The following is a 27,887-nucleotide window of genomic DNA, read 5'->3' as shown; positions in this document are numbered from 1 at the left end:
TCTAAACCAATCAATTTTGGATTTAGGGAAAGATAAGGTAAACAAAGCCCCTGTCCATTTTCTAGCATAACATTGCACCTGATTGCTTACGTATTAATTTTGCCTTAATTGCACACCAGGTTTTGTGATGTGGGAGTATGAAATAAGGACAAACAGGACCCAGGACTCAAGGAGTAGAGCCTCTCTTACTCAAAGGACTTCTGTGTAACAGCTTCAGTTGAGTTTTAAATACTTTGCCTACAAGGTTTTTGTTAGTCCCTTTCAGCATCAGGTGGCTGGTTACAAGAGGTGTACTGACCTGACTACATAGGTAGTGAGATACTTCCAGGAAAGTCCTTTTCCATGTCCAACCAGTGAAAATTCCCTGAGGCATTATATCCAAGCACCAATAATCTTTCTACTATTATCAAGAGATACACTTCCAAAGAGCAGTGGGCCAAGCTTGATAGGCACCTGACACCAGATTTATTTGGGCAAGTCACTCCCAAAATGGTCATCTTTGCTCATTGTTCAATTGAATTTCCTTTAAGTCTCTGTTGACAGTTTAGTGGGACAACACAAGGTCAAAAAGAGAAAAAGTTGCAAGGTAAAGTTGCAAGTTGCAAGTAAATGTAAGAATGTCCTCTTACAATGCTGCAAAAGAACTAAGAACATCTGTATCTCCAAAATACAATTATATTTGGACAGTGTGTAACAACAAGGAGAACACCCATCAAAGTATTCTATGTTTAGAACTAGCTTAGATGGATTTTAAATTGACCATTAAAAGCCATTAAAAGTTACTGAGACCCACCTGATGAACCTTGAATTCTCAGAGGAGAAATGTGACAGTTTGGCAGAACACAAATAGTGGGACTCAAATTAACACACAACTGAATATGAAGGGCAGAGTTAAAAGTGCCAATACAATTTGCTGATGTAACCATAGTTACATCATAGTAACTATGTGATCCATTTTTTTAATCTTTAGACTTGATAAAGTTGGTCAAGGTCTTGCCTAGCAGAATAGCAAATTCCAGTCCACAAAATAGAAGGGAGAGAAGCTCCTGTGGCTTGATTTTTTTGAAGATTTTGAAGGTATTTGAAGTCCTGAGCTTTGACCTTGATCATTTTTCCTGCTTGTTAAGATTCCTCTCAGGATGAACAGCTTACTTTAAGATCCTTGGCCCAAGCTGGAGGGCGCAGGGAGTAGCCTTCTTTCTCTGCAGCCTGCTGCCTCTGGAAGGGATGTTGTAAAATCTGCTGTAGGAGATGAACCTGGAAGCAATTAAAATGGTAAGCTTTTATTACAAAATGTTTTCCTGCAAACAAGAAAAGACTCTTTCACTTCATATTATGTACCCTCCTGGCTCCAGAAACCACTCCCTGATTTGCTTACTATTACTGGTAATGCTATTTATATAGTCACTGCTATTATAATTGATATTCTTAATATCCTTGTTAGTATATTTAATAGTAATAGGGATTAGACAGTACAATGTCAGTGAAAGTATTATATGTTCAAAGCGTAAATAAAACAACTCTTTCATTAAAAACTATGCCAATTATTAGTATATACGTCAAGAAAAAAAGAAATAATTTTACCTCTGAGAAATCATTTAAATTAGCTTTTTGCACTGCTGATTCTGCCATCCAGTTTCTAAGTACGTATCTAGGATTAACAGCTGAAACCAAAAGTTAATTGTGTTAAATTTAGACATATTCAACAAAAGCAAATTATACTCATTGAAACATGTCATTGAAATCTTCAAGGTTTGATTTGTAAATCAAGAAAAAATGGATAGAAAGGAAAAGGAATGAATCAAGATTTATTTTTATGATCTGTTAAAAGGTTTTTTTTAAACCTGCATTATCAGTAACCACCAAACAAAAACTAGAATAGCACAGAACCTGACATTGATACACAAAGTATTTCCTGTTATGAACACCAGACTTTTCAAATGAGCTGAGTTTACCACAACCTAGCTTCCTGCTAAACCACTGGAAAGCATTTTCAGTATTGTCAAAAAGTCCTGGATATCATAAAAATCAGTATTATAATACATAATGTAAAAAAGGAGTTATAAATATATTCATTAAAGTATATGTACTTAGATATTCCTTCTTCTATATAATACATTAAAAAATTGGCCATAAAATCCTTTAGTGTTGGATTCCAGCTGTATTTGTTAGAAATTGCTTTTTCAGCTTCAGAATTCTTTTTAGTTTTCTGGAAGAGAGGTTCCACAGTTTTTTTCCACAACTCTCTGTTGTATCTTCCTGGAAACACCCATGACAGCTTCCCTGGCATGTTCCAGCCTGGTTGTCTCACTAGTGGTAAAAGAAAATGAAGCTGCTGAATTAGTAACCCAGGACTTACCCTTACAGGACAGCCACTAACATTTCTTAGCAGTTCTGTCAAACTGCATGCCAAAAAGAATTCTTATAAGCATACTTGGCTTTTATGATCAATTTTTGTAGCAGGTAACATCAACACAACTCTACAATTGAGGCCTAGGATTCTGCTTCAGAAAGCTTTCCCTTTTATTAATTATCAAAACAATGTTACAGATTAATTGTAACAAACATTTTAAGCTTGCATGGTAGGTCTTCATCTGACACCTGGATCCATATTTTCCCAAATTCAGTAGCTGATTAGAACATGATGACATTAATTAATCATACCAGAGACATGGACTTGAAACCAAAAACCTGTGATTTATGGACATACACAAACTTCATCTACTTCTCTTTCCATTCATGTCCCAGTAGGTTTTTTTTGTAAAAAATATTTTTGTATGAATAAATATTAGTTCGAGCCTCCTATTTTATATATTTCAAAAAAATCCATACAGCTTTATATAATATTCTTAACAGCATATTTGAAAGAGGCTACTAGTAGAAGCAGTAATTCCCCAAAATGACCATACCAAATTTCCCTCTACTCAGTTCCTCTGATCAATGAGTTATGATGTTATTTTATTTACAAACAATAACTTGTATTAGAAAGGGAATAATTAAAAACAAAATTTTAGATAAAAGGATTAAAATTAATCTATTTTCTCATTCACTGTGTTCCTGCATCTCCTTGTAGTGCTGCTTTGATTGCAAACATAACTTGTTTGCCCTAGTGGGCTACAAAGACAACTGATGTCTTTGAGATGACCCATGACTGGCTCCTCCTCAGGTTTTGTAAGCAGACAATTGCAGGACTATAATCACATTTAAGAGCACCGCATACAGAATTTGTGCTTAATGCAGTGAACAGACTTCTCTGTAATAAGCACTGCTTCTAAAAGGCACCATTTAACCAGCTAACAAACTAGAATTCACTGCAGGTATGTTAACATAACAAGACAACATTTGCATTATTATTTTATATAAAACAAATCAATGAAATTCTTTATGTTTGGAACTGAATGATAGCCATTTTAAGCTACCTAGATTTGACACACAGCAGCATTACACAGAGGTTCTTTGTGCTACTTAGAAAAGTAAAGGCCAAGAAAAAAAAAAAAATATAACACCCTTCTCTAAGTGCTGACCTCTGACCACCCATGTTCCTGCCAGAAGAGAGAAGGTGAAACTCTCAAAAAAATCTGATCATGGGTTGAACCAAAAGCATCTCGAATGGCACTGCCACTCCCTCCTGCCCAGGTAAAAGAAAACATTCTGACACAATGTCCAGGTGCTGACTTCTCTGAGGGCAAAGACTGAGATGCAATTCATCCAGACACAGTCTTCTTTTTCACATTATTGCTGTTCCACATGTACTGACATATGTGACACAAAAGCCAATAAATATGACCAGCTATATGGAACCTTGATAACCTCTACACTGTCATAACAACACCCTGCCCTAATTGTTAAAAACAATAGTGCTTTCCTTCTCAAAGAAATTTGATATGGCCAAGTATATGAAATATCCAGTAAACTGGTTTTCAATTATGAAGAAAGAAAGAAACTTTAAAAAGAAACTTTAAAAAGTGGAGAAGTTAACATATGAATCATACAAAAAAAATAGTAATTCACATTAAAACCATGACTCATATTAGCAGGAGAATATTTGTACCAGAAATACATTATTAACAACTGCAAATTGACAAGCTTCACAGTGGTGTTAAAAATATCCATAATTTACACAACTGACAACATAATTATAAAAGATTAAGACATGACAGGTAAGAAAAGGACAAAGGAGAAATTTTGTGCCTTATGAACCTTTTACAGTCTGGTCTACAATTTTTTTAGATGTTTCATTTATGAAGAAATACAATTACAGACTTGTATAGGGATTTGGATTTTTAAAACTTTTTAATCAATTTCTAAGTTACTATGTTAGGCAGTACGAGATAAAATGCTAATAACAACGGAAAACTAAATGAAGAGTTAAAAAATAAAGATAATAAGTTATCAGCTTGAGCAGCCTGGTCTAGTGGCAGGTGCCCCTGTCCATATGGGGAGGTTAGAACTAGATAATATTTAAGGTCCCTTCCGACTGAAACCATTCTATCATTCTGTGATTCTATGACATGCTTCAAGGTAACATACTGTGAGAAGTGAGATATTTGACTAGACTTACTAATGACAAGGGAAAGGTGATGAATACTGAGATGATAATGGCAATATAATATATCAGTGAATACTGATAGGAAAAGCTGCCTTCGTGAGGTCTTCATCCCTTGTGACTTCAGTCACCCAAAATACAAACTGAGATGTGCTCTGCAACTCAAATCTAGAGAAAAGCAACTTGGACTTATAGTTGCTGTGCATTTCATGATCTCACAGTCTTAGGCTGGTATTCACAATAGAAGGAGTTTGGGCCAGACCAACTTATTTATAAATGCAGACAATTAAAATAAGGCTTTTTCTTTTTTCTTTTAAGGAGAGAAAAGGGAGGACCCCTAAGGAGGAAGCAAGCTTCATTTTAGCCAAGGAACATGATCATGTGGCGTATGCAAAAATTACATATCACAGGTCCAGCCATCCACGCTTGGCTAGCTTCTAATCACAAGACTGGGTGAAATCACAGATAGCCACAGTGAATGTACAGTATTACAAGATCTGCAGCAGTGTAATAAGATCTTCCCCTCTTCAGAAAATGTACTACATTTTAGTAACCCTCAAAAGGAAACTGAACTAACAGTAAAGAAACCCATATAGATAGACAGTTACCATGTCCAAGCATATGAATTCCTTTGGATTGTTTTACTCACTTGTCATTCTTTTTCTTCTCTTGCTGTCATAATCACCCTTGTTACTATAAATGGAAAAAAAAAAAGAAGAAAAAGAGATTTGGATAATGAGGGTTATGTTTATTTATTTTTAGAAATATTTTGACTCTCACTAAAATAATTAAGAATACTGCTTTTGTGTTCAGTAGAAGCAGATGTGAATATCTAAGAATGATCAAACATGGGAAATGTGCATGCTTTTTTGTAGGCTTTGCATCTTTTATTGATTTTTTTTCCCAAAGAATTGTATTTATTAAATTTCCAGGTACCTGATACATTCTTCTTTTCACTGCTATTGGCCATGAATACCATATATCACTAAGAAAAGCACGTTACAATCTTTATTGATTTAAGACTAAAGAATTAGCAGGAAATTCTAACTTGCATGTTAGAACCTGTGCAACACCACTTGTTTCTAAGCACAGTTTGTGTATTCACAACTGATTAACTTTCACCCCATCATCCTAAAGGGGTATTATTACATAGTAAACCCCATAAGTATTACCAGTAATAAAACACTGGTTTTGTCTATGCGTTTGCAAAGCACAACTTTTGGACTGAATCTGTAGGACTGGTATTGTAACAAAAATTATTTACTAAAGAAATCTCATCCATTGCTCAGTGAAGGACACAAAACACAGATCACTCTTCCCACATCATTTTTATGTGTCTCCAAGCAGAACTACAATAGTCATTATTGGCCTCTAGCACAATCTAAAGCCATGAAGACAGAAAAGGCATAATCAAACCCTGTTGGGGTCAGTTTACCAGACCCACTGATAATGATGGAAAAATTACTGCAGATTCTGGTGTTATTTTTACACTTGAAACTGCACCAAACTTACCGATTTAATCTCAAGAGGTACATAGTAACCCATTCTGAAAATAACTCATGTTTGCCCAGATCCTGAAGAGCCCAGAACTCCTGAGGAGAAAAATACAGTTAATGGCAGGCAATCAGAATTTTGCTCCTGTTAAATGAACAGAAACCAAAGTGAGCAAATGAGTATCAAAAGAATATAAGAGGGAAATATATCATGACCCCTGACCCTTCAAGGAATTTTCTCCCCAAAATTATTAATATATTTTCCTCTGTATTTCAATTATTTTTTGCTAGCACGACACATTCTTATTACTCCATCTGTGTTATGGCAAATTCTACCTGAACATCTCCAGCACTTTACTCCTATTTTTCCTTGGTTTAATGTCTAATCTATTTTATTTTTTAGGTTACATACCTACAGGTTTTACTCTAAGTGCTGTACGTGGATCAAATCTATTTGCACAAACTTTTTTTTTCCCAAAATTGTGGAATAAAGAAAATAGATTGAAGAAGAAGGTAAGCTGTAGAGAAAAAGGGAAACTTAAGTCTACAGGAGAAGATTAAGCAGAATAATGAAGACAGTAGGAGAGTAAGAAAGGAGGAGGCAAAACTTGGCAAAGTTAAAATACAGAAGTGACTAAAAGCTGAGGATCAAGCAGGTGGATAAGAGGTGAGTGTGGGAATCAAGCATTTGTCCAAAGACATGCAGGGTTAGGCTGCTTTCAGAGGAATCTCAGTGTATTTCCATCTAATACTAAACATAAGGATTCCTGCAGTGTTCCCAAAGGTTTCTAGATTTTTTAGCTCAATTTTGGTGTGTAGATGAAAAAAATGTATTGATCTACAAACCAATACGAGAATTTACTTTGCTGCTGACAAAGTATTAGAGTGTGACTAAACAGCAGGTGAAATTACTTTGCTATTTAAGAAATCTTTAAAAAAAGAAAGCTTTTTACCAGCATAAAAGTTTACCTGCTTTACCATGTCAGTTTTGGAACTCAGAACTTGTGGGCTTAATAATTTCATTGTGTGGAAAAAAAAGGTCAGCTGCCACCAAGTGAAGGCTGGAAATGACCCTTGGTGTAGCACTGGGGTCACAACTAAACCACGATTTTTAGTTCCTTGGCCTGAACCTTTAAAGAAGGGGAGATGGAGCTTCCAGAAATGCCATGACTGCAGTAGTCTGGGAGTGGCTCCACACTGAATGAGGGTGACTTCCTTTCTTCCTGTCACATGTAGACCACTAAGAAATGGAAAAATCCCTTGTATTCTATGACAAAAAAACTTTTTCTTACAAACACACCCATCCTCTTGTTACCCCCTCTGTGCAAATTGTTAATTCCACAGCTACAGCTCTGTGTATTTTTGTCACTAACCACTATAAAATCTCAGCTTTTTAAGTATTAATGGCTTCAAGCTCATGGAAAAGGTCAGGTTAAACATCTTAATAAAAGAAAACAAGGAAAACTAGGCAATTTGGTCAAAACCACTTAATTATCTAGGACACAACCAGAAAAAAGAAACACTAACTCCTCATTTTCATTCTTTGTTTTACACACAGTCATTATGCTCCCTAAAACAGCCTCCTGAGGCTAAGTCCACCTGCTCTCATTTTTAATTAGATTCAAATACAAACACAAACATAAATAAGTTAGAAATTGCAGAAAAACAATGAAGTTTGGCAGGCAAAGTGAACAATATTCTTCACACGGAAAAGGCACTGCATTAAAAAAAAAACAACTTACGGTTCTTGCAATAAGGCTTCCTTTATTCCTTTCAGGGTTTTGTCTGTAAATTTTTACCCAATGATTATTTGCCTAGCATCTTACTCCAGGTCAAACATTTCAGCCATCTTTCCACTTCTAAAGATTGAATAATATCCAGGTAAGGAGCTTATCTCTTTTATTTTAATATTCTCATCTCACGTAGGAATATACTTGGTCCTAAAGAATCAGTTTAGGCTGGGTTAGCAGTAGCACAGCATGGGACAGCAGGATGAGCAGGACAATGACAAAATGTATTCCTGTGCTTCAAGCTAAAATTAGAACCAATATTGTGCCCAAGGAAAGGCAGAGGCCATTATGGGCTGAGATTCTACCAAGAGGTTATGATGAGATGGGATCTCAAGTGTCATTACCTACTGAGACAAGCTGATGAGCCTGGGAGCAGATGTTTACATCACCTGGTAAAGCCATGCTAAGAGTACTCTGAAGTTTCAGTTTTCCTGATGAGCCCTGTCCAGCTTAATTTTTGTCTTATTAAATACTATAGGAAGGCATTGCTATGTTAAAGAAAAACAGGGGTGGTGGTAAGGAGATAGGGGAAAGAAGTAAAGTTCTTCATAGCAAACCCATCTTAAATGTGAAGAAAATCACATTCCCACCTCTGTAGGAATATTTATGACTACTCGTCTTCATTACTGTATCTTTCATTAGATAATTTCACTATCTTTCTATTTGTTAATTAATCTTTCATTACTAGATACAGACTTAACATGGAGTGGCAGCATGACAACACAGATGTGAGTCTGTGTTGTCAACCATGTCTTGAGACATTCTCTATCACACCAGGGTCATGTTCAACCTGATTTACTCATTTTATATTAAGTATTCCTGAAATTGAGCGCTTATATTAAGTAATACCTCAGGAATATGGAGCTTCTTTAACTGGTCTTCAGTAATTTCACTGAGCTGTCGAAATGTCATAGTAAAATCAGCCTTTGTATCTTCCATAAGCTGGTGAAAAAAGTTACTCCTGTTAGAGTTTCTCAAGTATGGAGTATGAGTCCAGATGTTTGCCAACAAAATAAGTAAAGCAAACTCACTTTTAAGAGGAAAGCAATCAAATAGCTGTCATCCTCATTCTCCCCAAGAAGACCCAATTTTGTTTTGAATAGTTCTGTAAAGCTGAAAATAGCAAGAAAGTAAGGAAACTGCCACATAACAAACTGTAGTTTTGTGACTACCAAGGTCTGAGTTCTGGAACTGCATACCGGATGTAATAGACCTCCCCATAACCCTCCAAAATCTGGGAAGCTCTGAAAAAAAAAAAAAAGAAAGAAATGTCAAATTCTATGAAACTATAATACCACTGGGGGTACAATCCTATACAGTCCTACTGTACACTTACTAATGAAAACTTCCATATGATATCTCACAAACACTGAAATTCTGATTAAACTGAGATCTGTAGTGGGGAAAAGACTTATAGGAAACATTTTAAAAGTCTTCAAATACACAAATAGCTGCTGTAAAGACGAAAAATATGTTCTTCCTTTTCATATTGAGTAAGAAGTCACAAATTTAAGCCACACAAACAAAGACTGATATTAGGAATCTTTACAATTGGGTGTTAAAATACTACCTCTTTACTTCAGGAGGATGTATGGTATCTGTAAGTAAACATCTTACAGAACAAGCTAGGCAAACTTACACAACTACAGGCCAAAATCCTACTTTGGGGAAAGGAGAATGGACTACACATCTAGGACCCCTTTCCAATCATATTTTGCTATTAATTATGACCAAATAAAACCCTTATCCCCTCCCTCCATCTTATTCTGGCAAACAATCTAAAATCAATTTCCACTTAGAAAAGATTTTAAAAGCTAATCCCTTTCTTTCCTATGCATATGCTGATTAGAGGCTCCTCCACAACTAGTTCTTTTAAGTGTTAAGATATTTTAAGGATTACTTACAGCTGCTTTTGCCTGGGATCCAATAAAGGTTTTAGAGCTTCTAACAGCTTATTCAGATTAAACAGCCCAGCATTTGCCTGGTTTCCTATTTTATACCTTCCTTCATCATCAGATGTGTTTGGAATAAAATCTGTTTCAAACAAAACATTACTTTTCCACAACAGAGTAATTAAAATATGCAATGCTAAAATATTGAAGTGTATAATTTTATATTTACACAGCAAACTAACAAAAGCCCTAAAGTTAATAAATATTTAAAATCAGATTACAAGGATATCTATTTACCTTGTGTTAACTCTATTATTTGCAAATCTAAGGAATGCTCCCTTCATAGACAAGTTCCCATAGGTCACAAACGACATTTTCCTACTTGAAGATCCAAATTTAATTCATATATTTAAAAATAAAAAAGAATTTTTGCACTAAAAACAATGTCTTATTCAATGTAGTGCTACTATTCAGTTTACAGATTAAACAAACAACTGTACAACCAGATTGGGGATTTTTAAGTAATTTTTGAAAAGTAGCATGTATGAACATGTATTTAAACAAACAGCTCACCTGGGCAAGACTTGTTTCATTTTCACAAGCAAGCTTTATGTATCCACATAAAAATCAGGGCTAACGTGCTCCAGTAGGAAAGCCTCTTATTCAGGAGATCATAAACATCTGCCATGCAATTACAGGTAACCAGAAGTAAAACTGATGCATATCTACAGCAGCAGCCTCTGAACAGATGCAGCATCAACCCCTTGCCCTGATCAATGCACACAGCATGGCCTGAGCCCTCAGAGAACCTCAGCAACAAACAGAGCACTAAGGAGGAGACCTGTGACATGTCTGTGACATTTGGTCATTGGTTCAAATCTGAATTTTAATTTTAAAGCATTTCACCTGGTTCTAGGGTGTACTGGCTCTGGCTGGGATGGAGTTAACTTTCTTCATAGCAGACTGCAGTGTGTTGTGTTTTAGACTGTGGCTAAAACAGTGCTGATACCACACCAGTGCTTTGGTTATTGCTGAGCAGTGCCTGCACAGCATCAATGCCTTCTCTGTTCTCACTCTGCAACCCCAGCACGTTGGGAGGGGGCACAGCTGTGATAGCTGCCTCCAGCTGACCAGGGATATTCCATGCCATATAACATCATGCTCTGCAATAGAAACTGAGGGCACTTTTGTCAATGCAGTTGTTGCTTGGGGACTGTCTGTATATCTGTCTGCTGGTGGGAGGTGCTCAGTGATTGCCTTTGCAATCATTTGACGGTGTCCCTCAAGCCTTTTTTTTTTCCTCCCTTCACTTATTCAACTGTCTTTATCTTGACTCATGAACTTTTTCTCATCTTTGCTCTTCCAATTCTGTCCCCCAGCCCAGAGCATGGGGGAGTGAACAATGGCTGATGGGTCTTAATTGCTGGCTGGGGCCAACCCCACCATACAGAGAATGATCTAAAAGCAGAAAAGCCCTATTTTTTAATGTAATAGAAACAATATGACATTTATTCTCATAAGATTTCCTAAATTTGAAGCTGCAGTCTCATGAAAACAAACAGTGAGATAAACAGTGCTGGTTCTGAAATTAGCTGCTGTGATTATAAAGCTAGAGCATGATGCATGCCAAGTTACTACATACCACTTTTGATTTTGGCTGTTTATAGTAATATGCAATTTTTAGTTTTCTGGGTTTCTTTTTTAGCATCTATGAAATTGATGAAATTCAACTGGAAACATTCTCCTGAAAATGGGCTTAATAGTAATACTGCATCAGTAAAACTTTTAGCAATTGAACTGCAGCCTGTACAGTGTATCATAAAACTGGACACTGATAAGATTTTTTTCCGTACAACTCTTCAAACAACACACATTTGGGATTTTTTCTGCTAATGATGTTAGGAGTTTTCATGCACAGAGAAATTACATAAATTAATATAAATAAGTTAAGTAAAAAATTCTATTTTTAAAAAGGTGCTATACTCACTTGGGTCATAGGACTCCATAAATCCAAATGGACCATAATCTATTGTTATGGATAGTAAACTGAAGTTATCTGTATTGCACACACCTACAAGTAAACAACAAGGAGAAATAAAAGTTAAAGTTCCACTTGAAACTTACAGTCTCTAGAAAATTTTCTGTGAAACAGATCCACTGAGCCTAAAGAACTTGCAGATTCTGGAAAATAGACTTTTCTCTCTCATTCTTGACCTGGCATGCATTTTAAGTGTGAAAATGAGAAAATGTTTGCTATGCTGTCTTGCACCTGGTTTCTGTACCTAGGTGGCACTGTTTCCTTTTCCTCCTCAAAACTGAAACAGCACCTTGCAATCTGCAAGGTTGCAAGGACATTAACTGCTTCCTTGCAACCTGACTGGGGACATTGCTATTTTAATTTTTGTCATATTAATCTGAAACAAAGGTGGACAGGCCTATATTCTATATACTTTGAAAGGTCATGTTTTTATGTAGATTCACCAAATTCAAAGCAATTAAACATATATGACATCAATTTATGGTATTTGTACTATTATAATTCTTAGAATTCTTGCTCACCTACTTCAGGTCTCATAGTCTTGTTTCTGTCAGATTCAGACATACTTTGAAAGATCAGAAAGTGTTCCTACCTCTCTTATGAAAAGACCTGTATATTAATGCTTAACAGATATGCTGTAGGCAAAGACATCAGAAGAACTGAAGAGCCAAGTGACAAATAAAAGCCACCTCCAAGTGACTAAAAGTCATTCCTCCAAAGGCTGTGCCATCTACTGCAGCTTACCATGTGCAAACCCCACAGACATCCACAATGCGATCAGATTTGCAGTCTCTGATACAACTCTAGAGAAAAATTCCTAAAATCAAATACATCTTTTATTTCAAGTCCCCTCAATTAGCAGTATGGAATACAATAAGTGACATTAACATTTGATTCACATTAGAAATATGTCATACATTCTATTTTTTAATGTATCTGTCAGGACTTCTCATATACATTATAAATTATGTGACCATACAATAACCTTATTCAGCAAAGACTATACTGAAATACATACAGATGCCCTAGAAGCAATTGAAAAGTAAAAAAAATAGAAGCAAAGAAAGTATATATACTAGTATATACCACATATACTACAATTCTACTATAAAAAGTGTAACTCAGCATTTCATGACCACTGCTCACTTAAAATCTCAGCAGTAAGAGAGCAAAGTATAACAGAAAATGGTTATTTCCCAATAAACATTTCCATAATTAGAAGTGGTGAAGAATGTTCATATTTTACATGGAGGAAAAAAACTTCAAATAGCAGTTTTTTACTAAAGAGAATTAACAAACAAAGATTAATAAAATTTTGAAACTTATTTCAATCTTTAAAACTTGAAACTTCGAAAAGCTTTGTATAATTTTTGTTTACAGGTTTGTGGAAAAAAAAAACCCAAAACTTTAAAGAAGACTTACCAGATATTTATTTGAATCATTCAGGGCTATTGATGGAAAATGTTCCTGGATGATAAAGTCTAGCAATTTTCTGTAACATGAAAGGCATAATTCTTGAAACAAAACTGGCATTTTAGAACTGATCATTCAAAATTTTTGTTTTCAAACAGCTAAATGCTGATCTACAGCTTGCTGCAAACACTTGGAGAACTCACGCTATTTATTCCAATGAGTCTTGGATTAAGCCCTTCCAAATGCTTAGAGATAAAACCTCGGGTTCCAGTCATAAATATGACTGCAGACTGCCATGTAAACTTAAAACTATTTCCACATTTTTAATTGACAGGGCACACCAGAATCTTGTTTCACATGCAGTAATAATTTTTTAGGGAAAAAAGAGTTTGCATCTAAAAAAAAACCAAAAAAAACAAGATTACAAGAAGTAGTTCTGTAACAGAATTCCCACAAAGTGTTATGGCTGAATTACTTGCCATGGTAACCAGCCATTCCCAAAACAGTGCTGCACAGTACTACACGACAGGTCCAGGAAATTGGAATACATGCATTAAAAACTGCAATGCCTGTCAGGTCTATTTCTTCACAGATCTGAACCTTCAAAGTAGAGTTGCTGGCACTGAGTACATTTAGGAGCTCCCTGTAGAACCTTCCTTGTGGCCAGAACTAGCCAGTGCCACTGGCACAGGAAGCTGTACACACTATCTACACCTGGGGTAGGCAGCCTGGGCAAGGGATGGACCTGGGCAAGGGATGGACCTGGGCAAGGGATGGACCTGGGCAAGGGTTGTGCAGCTACACACACAAATACCTGGATTTTAACTTCTAATCAGGTTGTTGGAGCAAATCACTGAACTTTCCTCAAACTGTGATGATTTTATCAGAGTACCCAGCATCCTGACCCTTAGAAGGGTGTCCTCCCTACTGCCCTCTGAAATTCAGCTGGTTGCCCCGGGACATCCTGTTTCAGGAGGACCTGCTCTGAGGAGGAAGCACAGTCAGTCACACAAGCCTTGGCCTGCTCTTGGCCCCTCTTTCTGAGGGATCCTCCAAAACAGGTAGGAAGGAATTGTCTATTTTGCATGAGTACAAGTGATCTTTTATGTGCTCCTTGATGCCAATGGGTCACAAATACTTTAACCGGAGGAAAAAAACCCAAAAAGCAAAAAAACAAACAAACAAACAAAAACCACAAAAAAAAACCCAAACCAAAACACAAACAAAGAACTTAAAATCAGTTCCTTAATTCAATCTTTCAGCTTTACAACAAAAATCTGCAGTGAAATTTCAAACAAAAAGGAAAGAAAGCGTAGAGCTGTGAGGGAATTTAAACCAAATTATCAGTTACATTATCAACCACTACATTGCTCCTGAGGAGAAATTAACAACTTTTAAATATTTATGGTAGAACTATAATTTGCCATGTTAACTGCTTGAAGTAGAATAAACTACACAAATTAATATTGCTCAGTAGCTTAAAACTCTGCAATGATTTCTGACCTAGTATACGTCTCTGGTTCTGCATAATTCTGGAGAGGATACTTTATACCATATATTCAGGCTAGTGACTTCTTTCATATTTCTGTTAACTTGGCTTCATAGACAAGTATGAGAAATGCAGGAACTTATGCTCTAAATTTACAAATATTTCCTAAACAAAAAACTCCTCCCTAGTTCTTCACTACCAGAACTATTTGAGCTATACAATCTTTCTCATTTTATAAGATACAGCCCTTAAAAAAATGTATCTTATGAGGCAAAATCTTTTGTATGCTTGTAGAAAAATAGGTTTCATTTTTAATTATGCAATCTTGCTTTCTAAACAATCTGTGTCTAAATTCTAACTGTGTATATGCATTAGGATTTGATTGTTAAAAAAACTACTATAGTTACTATGAAGATTAAATTCAAACCTTTGTAAGTCCAGTTCCCCAGAATGAGCTAATATTTCTAAGGATCCTATACGAAACCATGATTTGGCAAGACGTAGCACTATTGCACCTGAAATACAAACACGTGTTAAAAAGCAAACGGAGTATCATCAAAATAAAATAGTCCCATTGTAAAAGCCATTGTGTTGTTTCTATAAACACATAATTTATATATGTTTAGTTAAACTAGTATAAGTATGCTCAAGTATTAATTTAATATATGCATATTTTATAGATAAAGCTTAATTTGCCACACAAGGAAACACAGGCTAAGTTCCAGTACTGCATTAATATTAGAATTACTTTAGAGATGCTAGCAACAAAGAAATAACCAGCATAAATACATTTTTCCCCATGCTGTGTCATCTCATTCTTTTTCAGAGCAGGTATAGGGGATGTAGCAATGGTACAGCCACTGTAGCATTCCACTGTCCTAGTACTGCTATTGGAACAATGGAAAAATTCCTTATTTTTCAACATAACTTTTGTAAAGGTGTGTGAAAATAAAAATTACACCCCTACAACACATATGCCACAGTCATAACAGACCTGTTCATACAACACCACTTCTCTGAGATATGTTTCTGACTTATTTTCTCAGTAAAGGTTTTATATATTAATAAATGAAATCAAGCCAGTTTATTACTTTTCATTACACATATATGACATGTTAGAATTCATTTTTGCAATGGAGAATTAAGTTACAGTGCTGCAACATATTTTGAAATGTGCTCATTACCTCTTTCTCTCTTAATATTTCCATTGTAGAACTGGTCTCTCCACACATCATCATCACTTACAACTAAGCTGTAGCAAGAAAGAAATGAACATTAAAAAGTTGTATCAGGACAAATGATTTACAATGAATATCAAGTCCTATTTTATATAATTTTATTTCTTTCATGAAGATCTTTTCACTGGCACAGCTTTGTATGTTCAAATGACACAGGCAAAAAGTTAAGCTGAAGCTTACCAAGTTTTATTAGAAAAATGCATTTATTTTGTATTTATACAATGTTATCCAATTGTACCAACAGGGAAGAACAGTTGTTATTACAAATTACATTGTTCTTGGCGAGGGGGTTGCATTTTTAAAAAGTACTGTATTCATTTGTAACTTGATAAATGCCATGATAACATTTAGCAAGTCACAATTTCCCTGAGGACAACATCAGATTTGGAAGGACAGGGAAATTAGAAACAAAACTGTTACATCACATGGAGGCTGCCTTTATGTGAGCCAAAACTGTTGTCTCAGGAGCTTTCAGGACATCTCTGGGATCCCTGCCAATCAGGAACTCCTCAAATAGTATCAGCACACAATTGATGACACATCATAATTATCCCTTTCTTCAGCAATGCTGCTTGTACTTGGATTTTTAAAAACAATCCCTTCCTTTCATTTGCCTTAAAATTCCACACATCCTATAAATTTGCATGTTTATCCAAATACTGAGATTTGAAAGTGCATAGAACAACTTTGCTGGCACTAAAGTATTTCACAACCTACATTCATTTTACAAAATGTGTGATTTCACTGTATTTCTATGTTATATCAGGGGGGAAAAATTAATAAAGCCACATAAACTATGCAAGAGCATCATATTCCTCTAAGGCTAATATGTAGGAAGTGTTCTCTCCAAAGCAATTGGAACCACACAGACAATCCAGCATAAGCAATGCTTGGTGCTAATAAGTGTTACTGCTTCAGTAGGTACCACTGAAGACTTCTTGTTCAAGCCCAGTAGCAGGAATATTTAGCTCATTTTGAACAATTCTTCTTTATCTGTGCCTGCTGATAACTGGAAAACAGTATTCTATTCAAAACAGCTTGGTGACATAGTTTCTGAAATATAATACAGCTGCTTACAGCTAGTAACTATTAGGTAGTTGAAGACTATGCAGAAAACAACCAAGCTTTCCTTAGAGGTACACAGAAAAGGATAAGAGGAAAACATAATATTCCACTCATATGACTGCAGACAGACACAGAGTTAAAACAGCCCCTGAGTGTTAACTTTTCAGAGTACATTAGATTCTGGGTTTGCATACTTCAGCATCAAAATTTTAGAAAGAATTTAGTTGGACCAAAAGCATGGGGTATGCTTATAAACATAAATGTGACCAAAAAATCATGAAAAGAATTTGTCTGAATTCTTACACAGTGCAGTTGCTTTCAACAATAACTGCATGTTTTAAACATAATTATTAGTACAATATTCTGTATTTTTGATGGTATCTAATAGCTATCCAAACTCAGAGCTCTCTGTTGACTGCAAAGAACAGGCAGTGAATTGTTCCAGAAAGAGGGAAAAAGTAGCTGGAAATCAATCTGTTTCTGGTAGTGGAGTTGTAATGATACAAGCAATATTAGGAATTTTTTTTAAAAAAAAAGACTCTTTTGGAAATAATTGAATATGATTGGTATGTCTGTGAAGCACAAAAAGTGCTGACGTAAATGTATGGAAGAAGAAATTCTTAATCCTTCAAGAAAAATAAAAAGATTCAAAACCAGGGAATAAACTCAGACATTAATGAAATAGTGTGTAATTCAGATCATTGGGAGAAAGGAGCCACAATAATAATGCTATTAAATTTTACTGTTTTGAACAGACCTCTCCCAGAAGGGTGGTTTCATTTTGTCTATGTATCTTTTAGGAGGCCCTCTGCAAAACCCTGTAGCATACCAGCATTTCTCATTACTGACAAAAAAAATCCATGGGGGCATCAACATTTGGTTAGTTACTAACACAAGTTAATGGACAACACTTACAAGCTGGCCAGATAGTGGAGCAGCCAAATAAAGATACCTACATTCCTACTATACAAATAGCTTTCAAATGGTCCCTGCAGTTGGGAAGTACCATTACTTGAGAGAAGGCAGCAGGAGACCACACAGAGACCCAGGAAACAGAGTACTGAAATTGCTTACACCAGAGGAGCGAACAGTACTCACAGTAGGATGGATGAGTTGTATCCCTTCCTACCCCTGCCTCAAGCTTATGGGCTGGCCTTGACACTCCTGAGTGCTCTGCTTCCCATTCTGCATGAACATAAAGCCCTTTGCAAGTAAGGACTGCTGTGAAAACTACACATACTGACTCACTTTTCTGACCTAGCATAACATAACACTGCTGACTGGTGGACCCAGGAGGTGATTAAATGGTACCATATAATGAAGTGTTCTTTATCTGGCAGTACAGTCATAAACTGTAGCACCCCATTGGGAACACAATACTTAAAACTAATAGAGCACACCAACCTGCTGGGTGTTCTGGGATAAGATCTAAGGCTTTTCCCCACACTTCTGCCAAGACTTGACATAACCTCTGTAAGTGCATCCCACCAGCCTCAGTGCAACAGCTCCCCATTGGGAAGAATATGGGTATCAGCTGGGTTTTTACAAATCAAGTCCCGCAAGCAGTCTGGAAAGCTTGTACAGCAGTTAAGAGAGCCAGGCACTCAAACAATTTGCCAGCAGAGAGCTAAAGCACACTGTGTACTCAATAGAATTTGTACACAGTTAAGGAGTAATTTTATATTGTTTTTCACACTGAACAATTTGTTGAGATGGCAGCAAAGAGAAGCTATAACCTTGCCAGATGCTTTCTTACTGATACTCAGACTGAACTCAGGCTTTGCATTAACAGCCAAGAGCAAAGGTTCTAAAGGTGAAGTCTGTGAATAAACCATCAAAAATGTCATTTACAAACACTGCAGTTCCAAGGAGCATGTTTTAGAATTACTACTAGATAGATTTGCAGACACTTTGCAAATAGACACATGCAGCTAAGTACAAGCCTTTTCTGCAGAACATCTTTCTTTAAAGCCTGAAATGCCAGAGTAGATAGACATGAGACCACTTAGAACACAGAGTGAACTTGACATTTCAAACACAAGCATCAGCAAAAAAGTTTACTTTATTCTGAGAAAACTACTCAAATGAGTGAAATTATTAGTTTTAAAACTAGAATTTAAAACAGAATAAGTTTTAAATTATTTTTTATGAAATCTCCCTCTCTGCTCAAGAGGTGTTTGTACAAATAAGGATTTGAGAGCAATTACCTGCATTCAGTACTACCTGTAATATAAATATCTATTTATCTGACAGCTTTTCCTACTAGTCTTAGAAATTACAACTAGGTGATTGTGCCAACACAGACATAGCCACTTTCAACATTTTCCTACTTGGCCTGGTTCTATAAAAAATAATCCAAATGCTTAACTTTAATGGAGTAAAAGACTTGTTTATTAACCATGTAAAATGTATGAATAGACCACTGATTAACTATAAACACTAAAGGCATTACTAGTATTTACAAGGCAGGAATTCAAGTCCTGCTGGTTTTGCAAGCCTTCTGGTGAGAAGAAAGGGAGAAAACAATTTATTTTATTTTAAGAAAAGAAATTCTTAATTGGAGTACCATAAAAACTGGAGAGAAGAGTTAGTGTCAGATACAATCACTCAATCTGAGTTCCACTTTTTACTTTCTTTGCAAAATGAGCCAGATTTCAAATGAGGGTAATTCAGTTAAGACAGTCTTAAAAGTGAAAACCAGCTGTTCACTGCAAGACACAGATAAGTATGGTAGTCAACGTAGCACTTCAAAGCATACAAAAAGCAAAACAGAACCAATTGCTGGAACTCATTATTACTGGAAAGTTTTATCTGAGAATATAAGAAACTGGAGAGATGTATTTTGTTCTGATTGTATACAGTTAATGATATCTGGTGAACACGAGATTACCTGTAAGAATGGGTGCTGTGAAAAATAAAATAAAAGTACCTAGCAGCTCTGCTTGTAGGAATTCCAAGGTAGTGCATAGCCTCACTGCATAAAAATTCTCGCACAGAAGAGTGAAGCACAGCTCTTCCATCACCATCCCTATGGAGAACAGAGAAATAAGGAATAGGTCATATATTCTAAGTGAATTCTGAAATGAAAACATCCAGTTTTGGTGTACATAGATGAACTGCAACTGACCTGGAGTATGGGGTCTTTCCTGACCCCTTTAGCTGTAGTTCCCACCTCTCACCATTCCTGCAAAAATACCATTAGTATTTCTAACAGTGCACCTTGGGCTTTGCATGAAGCCAGATTAAACAGTCACTTACATTGGTCACTTAAAAAAATGTCACACCTGTTTGTATATACTCCGATCAAGTGGGCTCTTCCATCACCCAGCTGACCTGCCCAGCTACCAAACTGATAAAAAAGAAAATCAAGTTATTTTCTTGTATCGTTTATAGCAGTTATATTTGAAACAGTACAAATCACATGTAGATTCTCTGTGATCTACACAGTATAATAACAAATTTGCTCAGGTAGTCATTAAGCTATTGATCCCTAAAGCTGTATTTCCACTTAGACCAATATGAGTCAGAAAACCACATTTAAAAAATTACGTCAGTAATTCCCACATCTTCTCTACCTTCCAGATACAACGTACAACTACAGCCCAGTCTCTTTTGTTTAACGAACCTTTAAACTAACACAGATTGTAATTTATTTTTTTAATTGCTAATTACAAATCATATTTTACTATTACTTTCCATGAAGTCTTATTCATTTCCTTGAAACTTAACTCTCAGTAATGGTATTGCTGAAATTGGTGAGGCTCTGTCCTTCTTTACTCCCCTGAGCTGGTAATACCTATGATGAATCAGAACTTGTCATACTGCAGGGGTACTAAGTAGACCTGCAGCTAACAAAAGTTAAAAAAATAGTTTCCTTCTGACAGAAACAGAGAAAGCAGACATGGTACCAAGAAAGAATATTATTTCTCTCTTCTCTCTGCAGCCCCTTATGAAGAACAAATCCACAACCAAAATGTTCGTAAGTGTTCGTATACTTGTAGGTATATACTCATATGCTTACAGGTATTATGAAGGTATAATTCACAGGAAAAGACCTACACAATTCCACCTGGAAGAACAAGTGTTATAGTTACCTGGTGACCCCCATATCTGTGGGCCAATGGAACAGACCCAAGAATCATTTTCCTACCACTGACAAACTGAAGAAAATCAGATGTTCCTTTGACAGATACATCAAGATCCAAAATATTTTCAAGAACTTCCTAGAGAAAAAAAAAATACAGGTGTTACATGAATATGATCAGATTTTCTGTGGTAATTAATGTGTTTTCTTTCCTCATTTTGTTATTAAAAGGCAACTACCAGGATATTTCACATCTTCTATTTGTTTAAAGTATGTATTGCTAGGATGCTTTCACAATAGCATGCAAATAGTAAAATGTACTTTAGTGCATGCATTAACAACCTCTACTAATTCAGAACAAAGGAATAATAGCCAACCTTTGAAACAGCTACAAGACGAACTCTTGATTTAAAAGGTATAGGATAGACAATTAGAAAAAATGCAGTTTCTCACATTCCGGACATAATTTTCTTGAATAACATCAATTGGAAAGGGATCTACAAAACAGAAATACACAAGAAATGTTTTGGTATTTTTTTTAAATAAATCGATCAACCATTCTTAATACCTTTGCTTTTTAATCAAATCAAAATACTTCAGAAATACTCAAAACCCCACTCTCTCACACTGTGGTAAACTTGCTTGAAAAGCAAGACCAAATGAATGCAGACTTAATTCTGTGTGGGATTTCTAAAAAAAGGATTGAATTCTGTAGCTAAAGAGTGATAGAGCATTCCAGCCTTAAGATCTATAACCTATTTAAGCATAGTTTCAATTAACTGTGATTAACACTCCCAGGGTGATATTATATTGCACTCAATTATATGCAACCTTACTTTCATGAGACAGAGAAGTTCAGCTACCCTCAGAGCTGAATGACAGATAAAGTCACCAAGTACCAGTAACTGTGGCATACAGTCCATATGCAGTGATGATCACCAAGTAACCTAAGAGACAGCTTGAAGTCTTCTCTGATTAATGTAAACAGTCAACAAAAGGATCAGAATATGCATTTCCTGCTGTAGCATAACGTATTTACTCAAAAGCTGTGTTTCACTCTTCCTTCAGAGCTACTCTACACTCTGATCCATGCTGAGGACAAATATTTTTTTAAAACACTGGATTTTTGCATGCTAATTGCTAATTGACTTACAATTCCTTGTCAACAACAAAATCCCAGTACTGCAGTCACAGTTTTGCAAAAACTGTTAGTTAGCATCTCTGAAGAGATGCTGTTGGCCATGTTTCTCAACACCTAGTGACAAAACCTGTTATAGCCAGCTGCCACATGATTTAGCATTGATTATTACTTCTTAATGCTCAAAAGTAATTGCATTGCCTGAAGAAATAATTCCTGTAATGTTAACATATAAATTATTATTACAGGCAGTTCTGTATGCCTGAGAGCTATACTGCTTTGCATGTTTCAGATGAGGTATCAGGTTATCAATTATGCATTAACACATAATTGGGTCTCACATGTCTCTCCCTTATAATAAACTGCTAATAGAAAAGCACGAGTAGCTGCTGTAACCCACAAAGCAAAAGCCCCAGACAGAGTGCACAAGAGCCGCAGGCAGAGCAAGGTGCCCGTACCTCGGAGGCTGTCGGAGGAGAGGGGCCATGCGCACATGTCCGCCTCCCGCCGCTCCGGCGGGCACTGCCCCGGCTGAGGCACCGAGGTGTTGGGGCGGGCGGGAGCCCGGTAGAGCCCGCGGGAGGAGCAGAGCGGTTCCGGCTGCCCAGCCCCGGCCTCACCGGCCCAGGCCAGGCAGGCGGCCAGCAAGGGGGGCCACCACATGCCCCCAAAGAGTGGCCCTCGTCAAGTCACGTCAGAAACCGGCTTGAAGTCTCATTCCCCTCAGAAAAATCCCTCCCTCCGTATCCCTTCACGGATATTTCAGGGGAGAGCTGGTGCCTTCTCCGGGAAAGGACACAGCGGCTGTCGCTTGAGCCGCTCTCCCTGTACTGAATGAGCCGGGCAGGGAGCATCCCCGGTGACGGGCGGCGGAAGCCCAAGCCCTGTCCCGCAGCCGGGTGCAGCACCCGGACCGGGCCCAGCACCCGGACCGGGCCCTGCCAGGTGAAGGCTTTCCCCCGCCCGGCCCACTGCTATGCTCGACGCCCCAGGGGAGCGGCAGGATGGAAGATACTGAACGATGAAACCAAAACGCCCCCGACCCTGCCCGGATGTCCTCCCGACACCTCTGCTCCACAGTGGTAGCGGCACCGGGCTTCCGCCTCCGGGTCGCGGCGGTGGCGGAAGGCGGTGCCGGCGCCGCAGGGCTGGGGGACACCATGGCCTTGCGGTGGTGGTGGCGGTGCGGCGCCTCCTCCCGCCGGGCGCCGCCGCTCGGCTCCCTGCCTCGCCTCCGGCCCCCGGGACCCGGCTCTCGCACTCCGCCGACTCCGGTCGCCAGCGCGGCGGTGAGTGCGGGGCGGCGGCGGGCGCTTGGAGGTCACCGGGAATGAATGGGGAAGCGGGGGGTGGGGGTCCGGCCGGGGCGCAGGGTTTGGGCCGCCTCGGGGCTCCCGCTGCTTCGGCCTTTCTCAGCCCACGTCTTCCCTCCCGTCCGGGAGGCGCGAAGGCCCGAAGGCGGTTCCGGTGCGCGGTAGCCGGAGGCGGGTGGGCAGCTCCCTGCCCGGGGCGGGGGAGGCCTTGCAGGGGGCAGGAGCGCTCTCGGTACAAGGTTAAATAGTGCTTGAGGGTTCTCAGGGCAGGCTTAGTGCTGTGGGGAAGAACCGCTCGGAGTCTTTGCTAGGTGGGAGCGGGGAAAGTATTTCTGGTCAGTGGGCGATTTAAATGATACGAGCTGTAATGGGGGGCAGTTCTCTTGCTGCACTCGGTTACACAAGGTTTGTCACAAGGCCAAGCTGCTGTTCTGACATGCAGTAAAGTCTTGTGGCAGTGATGTGTCCAGCATCATACATGACTCAGAGTGCTGAGCAGCACTGCAAAGGAGTGTCTGTCAAGCTGTCTGTGCCCTCACTGAGGAAGAATAGAAGAAATAAGCAATTTTTAACAAAACGGTATGAGGAGGTGAACTTATGAAGGTCTCAGCTATAGGGCTGGGCACTAAAGTCAGTGAGTTGCAAGTCTGTGGTAAGTTAGGGTTCCTCTCCTTTCCTTGTCTCCTTGCCTGGCCTTTTTTCTTCCTGTACACAGGTAAAATGGAAGGGTGCCCTGGAGCCATTGCAGTGCTCTTGTTCCTCTCCCTGTGTCCAAGGAAAGACTTCAGGCTATTTACAAAGAGACACTGAGGCATAAGGAGCAAGTCAGGGAAATTCTTCCTCTCCTCCAGTTCTAGGCCTCCTTGAGTGTTTCTTTGCAGGCTTTAGGAGAGGTAGTTTGGTGAACGTGTGGATTGCAATGATTCTGGGCTGGGTCAGCCTGGCTGGGCCTCCGAGGCAGTGTGCACTCCAGAGCAGGGCTGTTCTTGGCAGTGATGCCAGGAGCAGAGCAGAAGGTGCATTTCCTTTCTCAGCCTGCTGAAATTGTGTACCTTGGACTGTGCCTTCCCCCAGACTCCTGGGCTCCATGTGGAGGGAGAGATCATTGAAGAGATGGCTAGATTTGGAGGTTAAGGTCTTGACATTTAGCAGGGAAGATGCGCAGGTGTAAATTACCATAAGAAGCAAGCTGAATTAAAATTTCTTCAGAGGAAAGCAAGGACATGTTCTTCTCTTAATGTAGTAGCTTACAGAAACAGCTGTTGTGTTTTCCTCTGTGCCTTGACTGGTGCAATCCAGATTTATCTGCAAGATGGAATGTTTGAAAATTGCACTTTCAAGGAGTGCAAAAACAAGGTTTCATTAAAGCAGTTCTGGGGAGTGAACTGATAATGCCTTCTGAGCTGGTTCTGTGAGGGTAGAAAGTCCAACACTCCTGAGGGGAGAGTCAGTTCAAGTGAGAAGGTGAGGTACATATTGTCACTTATGTGTCATGTGATACAGAAGGAGATGATGAGACTTCCTTTGCTGCTGAGTTGTTAAAATGGAGAAATAAAGCATTGCTGATGAACAGATACTTGTGGTTTTTTTAATCGAATGTTTTCTGACAGTTTAAAGTTCTATTAAAATAACCCTGATTTTTCTTTGTGCAGATCTGTCCCTTTACCCAAAGAAGTACAACTTTACTGTTTCCAAAAATATGTAATATATTTTGGCGGTAAGTTGGAGAGTCATATGGTGGTAGAATGGGCAAATACATAGTTATGGGGTGAACTGGGTAGTTACACCTGTGAGCTGTAAACTTTGAAAATAAGGTTTTCTGCTCTCATCCATAATTGGATAATTCTGTATACACTGCTGCTGTGGTGCTGAGTCTGAATGCAAGTCCTCCATCCTGGAGAGCAATCGGCAAAAGTAAGAATGCCCCACTAAAACCCAAATAGTTCACTTTTAAAATGGAAACCTAATTAAGAGGCATGAAGCTGAGCTCTAGGGAACATAAAGTCAGGCCTCTGCCAAATGTATCTTAATGCACCCAGGTGGAGCTTCTGCCTTGTACTGCTGAACTTCCATAGCATCGTCACACTGCCTAGAAGAATTGATTTAATTTATAATGTAGCTGGGTATGCAAAGGAAGGTTTTCAAATCCAAGTCAGATATATTTTTCCAGGAGTATACAGGAAAGGGAAGAAAGTAGCAGAACCGTATTACTGGAAGATGAAAGCTTCATCTTTAAATGCATGCTATACTATCAATAGTGTAAAAGAATACATTGAGAGCAATGTAGTTTGATGTGTCTCCAAAGACTTCTGTAATCTGTTAATGGTGACAGCATGTTACTGTTTCTAGCTCCTAAAAGTCTACAGTTATCAATATGTATCTGTGCTGTCCTTGCACCTTATTAGCTGTCTGTAAAGTGTGCTTTGATGACTTATGTTTATATTTTAGCCATTTGGTTAAATTTTGTGTGAGAGGAAAAAAGAACCAGGAAGGGGAGGAAATGTTTTGAAATGTTTCTATTTGGAGAATTGGGGAAAGTTTGCTTTTAACAGTGATTCTCTCTTGAAAATCACTGTTACCAGGTTTCACCATACAAGTACATCCCACTTGTGCAGCTGCAGTAAGACAATTACTGATGAAAAATACCAAGACCCTTTTCAACTTGGTAGAAAAGACTTGAAGAATCTCTATGAAGATATAAAAAAGGTTAGAGATTTTGGTGATTGTTCTGGGATGCTGTGAATTATGCTTTACAGGATAGTTATTGAAAGAATATGTTTCTGAACAGCAGTCTGAAACTTAGACTGAAGACAAAGAGAGACAAAGATATATACATATCTTATAGAAGGAGAGGGAATTTTTTCCTCCTGACTTACACTGCTGGAATTCATAATTTATGTTTCAGATTACTTGTAGTATTGGGTAGAATGAATGCAGGCAACAACTTCGTACATTAATACTGTTTTGCTTCCACTAAACAAATCTGCTCTGTGACTTTTATGCTGATATGTTTTTCTCCTTTTTATAGGAATTACTTGTATCTGCTGCAGAACTTAAGGAAATGTGTGATTATTACTTTGACGGGAAAGGAAAGGCCTTTCGACCAATGATTGTGGTGCTAATGGCAAGGGCTTGCAACATTCACCATAATAATTCCAGGTGGGTTAATAATATTTAGATATATGGACATGTGTTGTACTTGAAATTTATAATTCTTGCATTTCCAAAAAATATGTCTAGTAATTCCATGAAAATAAAATGCTCCCCAGTAAATCCTGCATCTAATTTCTATCATGAAGCTGCTGTATTTTTGTAGTTAGCAATCCAAAAGGAACTACTGTGTCTATTACATGCTTCCATATGTAAAATAGTGTAGTTGTAACTGGTGATGGATAAATAATGTTGTGAAATTCTGATACTTTCAAGTCTTTTAGTGAATTTTAGCTTCTTACATAAATGCTTTGTTAGGACCTGTAATACTCATTGAAACTATGTGAAATTAATTAGAAGTATTTTTCATTTGTAACCACTTCTGTAGCTACTAGACTCTTGTCATGGGTAAGAACTTAGCTGCAAGAAGAGACTCTCATAGTTTGTTTTTTTTTTTTTAATTAGACAGAAAAGCCACTAAGCAGGTGGTATGATTATACTCCAAGCAGTAAGACATTCAAATAAGTCAGAGATTTATTTTTTTACTCCCACTAGGAGAAAGTTCCAACACTTTAATATACAATTCTAAGTTTAGAGCTGGTATAATCCTCATGTTTTTCAAGTTACATTTCTTTTGGAAGTGGTTTTAACAAAGCAGAACATCATGCTCTCTATCTCTCCCTACTCTGGCTGATTGCAAAGACACCACTGCATGTTCCTACCAGTGAATATGATTCCTTAGGAGAAAGAAAAACCTAGTTGGCAGCATCCTGTCTTGTGTGTGCCAGTTCCTCTTGTTTTAGGAAAACATTGTCCAGGATTAATGAGCTTCAATCCAGGCTATTTCTGTTCTCTGTTCAGTACTCCTCCTTCTCAGTGTCTTAAAGGTAGCAAAGGGAAAAATAATGGTTGTGAAACTCTTCAAGGATGTCCTTTGTCATAGCACTGATTGGCTTAATATTTTCATCAGTGATCTTGACATGCAAAACAGGAGCACAATGAGGGCACTTTTTGATGACTGGCAATCCATGGTGCAACAAAAGGGAGCACAATAAAACAAAAATTTATGCTTGAGCTTGGAATCTTCATGAGTGTCCTGTTAGGGCATAACTGCAGTGTGATTCACACCCACCTCCCCTGTGAAATACCTTAGAGTAATTCTAGCATGCATCAATGATAATATGTCATTGCTATATCATTGCTACAGGCGTGCTGCTACCCTTGTATCTCACCATCAG

The 27,887-nt window shown here is 37.9% G+C and overlaps 1 protein-coding gene across 1 annotated transcript; it reads right to left on the bottom strand.

Moving 5' to 3' along the window:
* Positions 1–23,150, bottom strand: LOC103527548 (protein adenylyltransferase SelO). Its single transcript, XM_030445865.1, is given in 20 exon segments — positions 1–1,257; positions 1,585–1,664; positions 5,196–5,239; positions 6,059–6,138; positions 8,679–8,771; positions 8,861–8,942; positions 9,029–9,073; positions 9,734–9,863; positions 11,709–11,792; positions 12,504–12,576; positions 13,182–13,251; positions 15,089–15,176; positions 15,846–15,913; positions 19,894–19,992; positions 20,092–20,148; positions 20,249–20,313; positions 21,059–21,187; positions 21,426–21,479; positions 21,481–21,545; positions 22,645–23,150. Coding segments are annotated over 20 exon segments (1,734 nt in total). The 5' UTR covers positions 22,850–23,150; the 3' UTR covers positions 1–1,134.
* Between the last annotated feature and the right edge of the window lie 4,737 nt (positions 23,151–27,887).

The sequence above is a fragment of the Calypte anna genome, chromosome 2 (genome assembly GCF_003957555.1).
Source record: "Calypte anna isolate BGI_N300 chromosome 2, bCalAnn1_v1.p, whole genome shotgun sequence".
Taxonomy (NCBI): domain Eukaryota; kingdom Metazoa; phylum Chordata; class Aves; order Apodiformes; family Trochilidae; genus Calypte; species Calypte anna.
Note: the sequence above shows the minus strand (reverse complement) of the source record. Positions and strands in the feature narration are given on the sequence as shown.